The sequence below is a fragment of the Lathyrus oleraceus genome, chromosome 7, assembly GCF_024323335.1.
Source record: "Lathyrus oleraceus cultivar Zhongwan6 chromosome 7, CAAS_Psat_ZW6_1.0, whole genome shotgun sequence".
In the NCBI taxonomy this organism is placed as follows: Eukaryota; Viridiplantae; Streptophyta; class Magnoliopsida; order Fabales; family Fabaceae; genus Lathyrus; species Lathyrus oleraceus.
This window is the reverse complement of record NC_066585.1, coordinates 198,750,406-198,753,653: the sequence shown is the minus strand read 5'-3', so window position 1 is coordinate 198,753,653 and position 3,248 is coordinate 198,750,406. Positions and strand designations below refer to the sequence as shown.

The following is a 3,248-nucleotide window of genomic DNA, read 5'->3' as shown; positions in this document are numbered from 1 at the left end:
CCAGAATTTGTTTTCAAATTCATCATCATAGACAAAAGGTTTCCCATATTTTTGGTGATCAATGTATTTCATAAAATTAATTTTTAAATTATATTTGCAATTATGATGAAATTTAATAGTAGAGCACAATTAGAGACCAAAATGTGTTTCTTTTTCCTCTATAAAGCAATAAAGGGTGGCGTCTTGAAACCACGTTAGTAAGAGACCAAATCCAAAAATACATTATTAAATAGAGACGAAATGGAAATTAATATTTGTTTCTTCTATATTGCTCTTTGGTCCTTGTTTATAAAATCAAATCTACATACATAGAAAATTTTCCAACGCGCTAAATCAATCTAATTTCTAACGCTAAGCAAGAATATGATGAAGAACTTGCTCTCATCTTCAACCCTGCCAATCACCATATGCGCTACGTTGTTGTTTCTCTTCGTTCTCTTTTGGCTACGTAGAAAAACCACTATTACAACTGGTGTAGCAGCTAAAAAGACACCACCAGAAGTCGCCGGAGCTTGGCCTTTAATCGGCCACCTCCACCTCTTAGATGGGTCCCAACCACCTCACGTCACCTTGGGAAAATTAGCCGACAAATACGGACCCATCTTCACCTTACGTTTGGGTGTTCATCGAACTTTAGTCGTAAGCAGTTACGAAATGGCGAAAGAGTGTTTCACAGTAAACGACAAAGCGTTTGCTTCCCGTCCAAAATCTGTAGCCTTTGAAATTCTAGGGTATAACTTTTCCATGTTCGGTTTTAGCCCCTACGGTTCGTATTGGCGCACCATGCGCAAGATAGCCACCGTTCATGTCCTTTCCACTCAACGAACAGAGACGTTGCTGAAACACGTGATGGAATCTGAAGTGAAGATAGCAATGAAAGAGAGTTATGACTTTTGGGTAAAGATGAAGAACGAGGGTGGTTCTGAAAGGGCAATTACGGAAATGAAAAAATGGTTTGGGAATATAGCGTTAAACGTTATGTTTAGAACGGTGGTGGGAAAACGGTTTGACGGTGATGAGGAAGAGAATCAACGGATTAGAAAAGCCCTTAGGGACTTATTTGATCTCACCGGTTCGTTTGTTATATGTGACACGTTGCCGTATTTGAGATGGTTGGATTTGGATGGTAAAGAGAAGGAAATGAAGAAAACGGCGAAAGTGTTGGATGAGTTTGTTTGCGTTTGGCTTGATCAACATAAACGGAACAGGAAACCTGCAGGCGGCGAACATGACTTCATGGACGTTCTTCTTTCCACCGTTGATGATCAAGATTTGGACGGTCGTGATTCCGACACTACAATCAAAGCTACTTGTCTGGTATGACTTTTTTATTCTGAGGGTAATCTTGGAATATAAATTTACTTCATTTCATTTCGCTCAATTTTTTAAATGTTCATTTCTTGGATTCTTCGTCTATTTATGGTAAGATATCTAAATATAATTTGAGGTGCATAAAACATTTAATTGACTTAGTTTGAAGAGTAAAAACCTCACTTTACCTTTTCATAAATAAACTATATATTAATAATATATTAATAGTTACTTGGTCCAGAAATAATTTAAGTTGAATTTGATAAGAAGATAACCATTTAATCCCCTACAACTTTAGGAAAATGCTGAAATCACTTGATGTTATATCAAACCTGATTTTCAAAAACTGAATAAATCAGTATAATATACTAAATAATAGGTTTGGAAACCAAAAGTTAATAATAATAATAATAATAATAATAATAATAATAATAATAATAATAATAATAATAATAATAATAATAATAATTTCATTGTACAGAAATAATAAAAATTATTATCCAGCCACCCACTCATCCATCCACCCACCCTCTTGAACAACTTTTAATAATAATTGCAACTATATGCCAAATCACCTTTAAGAGAAATGCCAAATCATCTCTATGAGAAATTTTTATTTAAATAATCAATTTTTTAAAATAAATATTTAAATTAATCCACATTTTTACTATCTATATCAATGACTATCTAGTTCTAGATGTGCTTGGATTTTTCTATTTCACACCATTCTGTTAGAAAATTGGAGAACACATAGTTCTTACAGAAATGATAATGCCATACCGAATTTTGACACCACTAACAAATAGTCAAAAAAATACAGCTCCTTTTAGAACATCGAACAGCTCGAGTCATATTTAAAATTCCAAGTTATAGATTTTTGTATTGTTGAACGTCTTACCTTCGATTTTTTTAATATGAACTAGTTAAATTGATAAAGAAGTGTAAAACTATGAAAACATTTTGCAGGCACTAATTCTAGCAGGTACAGACACTACCGCAGGAACATTAGCTTGGACACTATCATTACTTCTCAACAATCGTCAAGTCTTAAACAAAGCCACTCAAGAATTAGATGCACAAATTGGCATGGAAAATATGGCAATAAAATCAGATTTGACAAAGATAGAATATATTCAAGCCATCAGCAAAGAAACACTGCGTTTGTACCCACCCGCGCCACTCAATCTTCCTCATGAGTCCATTGAAGATTGTACCGTTGGTGGATATCACGTCCCAGCTGGCACGCGTGTCCTAACCAACCTTTCGAAACTTCAACGAGATCCTACGTTATATTCTGATCCATTGGAGTTTCGACCAGAGAGATTTCTCACAACACACAAGAATGTTGATGTGAAGGGCCAGCATTTTGAGTTGATGCCATTTGGTGCTGGTAGAAGAATGTGTCCGGGAATATCATTTGGTCTTCAATTAATGCAAATAACACTTGCTACTTTGTTGCATGGTTTTGACATAGTGACTCCTGATGAAGGACCAGTTGATATGGCTGAACATAATGGACTCACCACAATCAGAGCCTCTCCTCTCCAAGTCATTCTCACTCCACGCTTGTCTGCCCAAGCTTTTAGTTAAGATTAATGTTCAAGTTATAGGGATAAATAAATATGAATTTTCCTCAGCATGGTGTAGTGTGATATGCAAATACAATGGTGATTCAGTTTCTAAATAAAAATGCATATTAAGTTAAACTCAGTTTTTTGTTTTTACTGAAATTCATGAACGACTTTGCAAATATATCATAACCTTGTACACATTCATTTTATTATTTTTTGTCAAACAAAATTAATATCTTTTCTATAATATATGAAACCAATAAAGTTTATTAAATGCCTCAAAACATTATTAAAATTTGGGTAATGCTAACTTATTCCCTATGGGCACAAGTTAAGAACTAAATATAGAAATAATATTTTGAAAAT

The 3,248-nt window shown here is 34.2% G+C and overlaps 1 protein-coding gene across 1 annotated transcript; it reads left to right on the top strand.

The window, feature by feature from the left end:
• The first annotated feature begins 249 nt into the window (after positions 1–249).
• Positions 250–3,017, top strand: LOC127101311 (cytochrome P450 CYP82D47). The gene is made up of 2 exons (XM_051038686.1): positions 250–1,317; positions 2,278–3,017. The coding sequence occupies exons 1-2, from the start codon at positions 364–366 to the stop codon at positions 2,899–2,901; spliced, it is 1,578 nt and encodes a 525-aa protein (XP_050894643.1). The 5' UTR covers positions 250–363; the 3' UTR covers positions 2,902–3,017.
• The last annotated feature ends 231 nt before the right edge of the window (positions 3,018–3,248 follow it).

Bases quoted from the DNA above. Each gene is read 5' to 3' on its own strand.
- LOC127101311 (XM_051038686.1), top strand. From the start codon at position 364: ATGATGAAGAACTTGCTCTCATCTTCAACCCTGCCAATCACCATATGC. The intron at 1,318-2,277 runs GTATGACTTTTT...AACATTTTGCAG, and splicing joins CAATCAAAGCTACTTGTCTG to GCACTAATTCTAGCAGGTAC.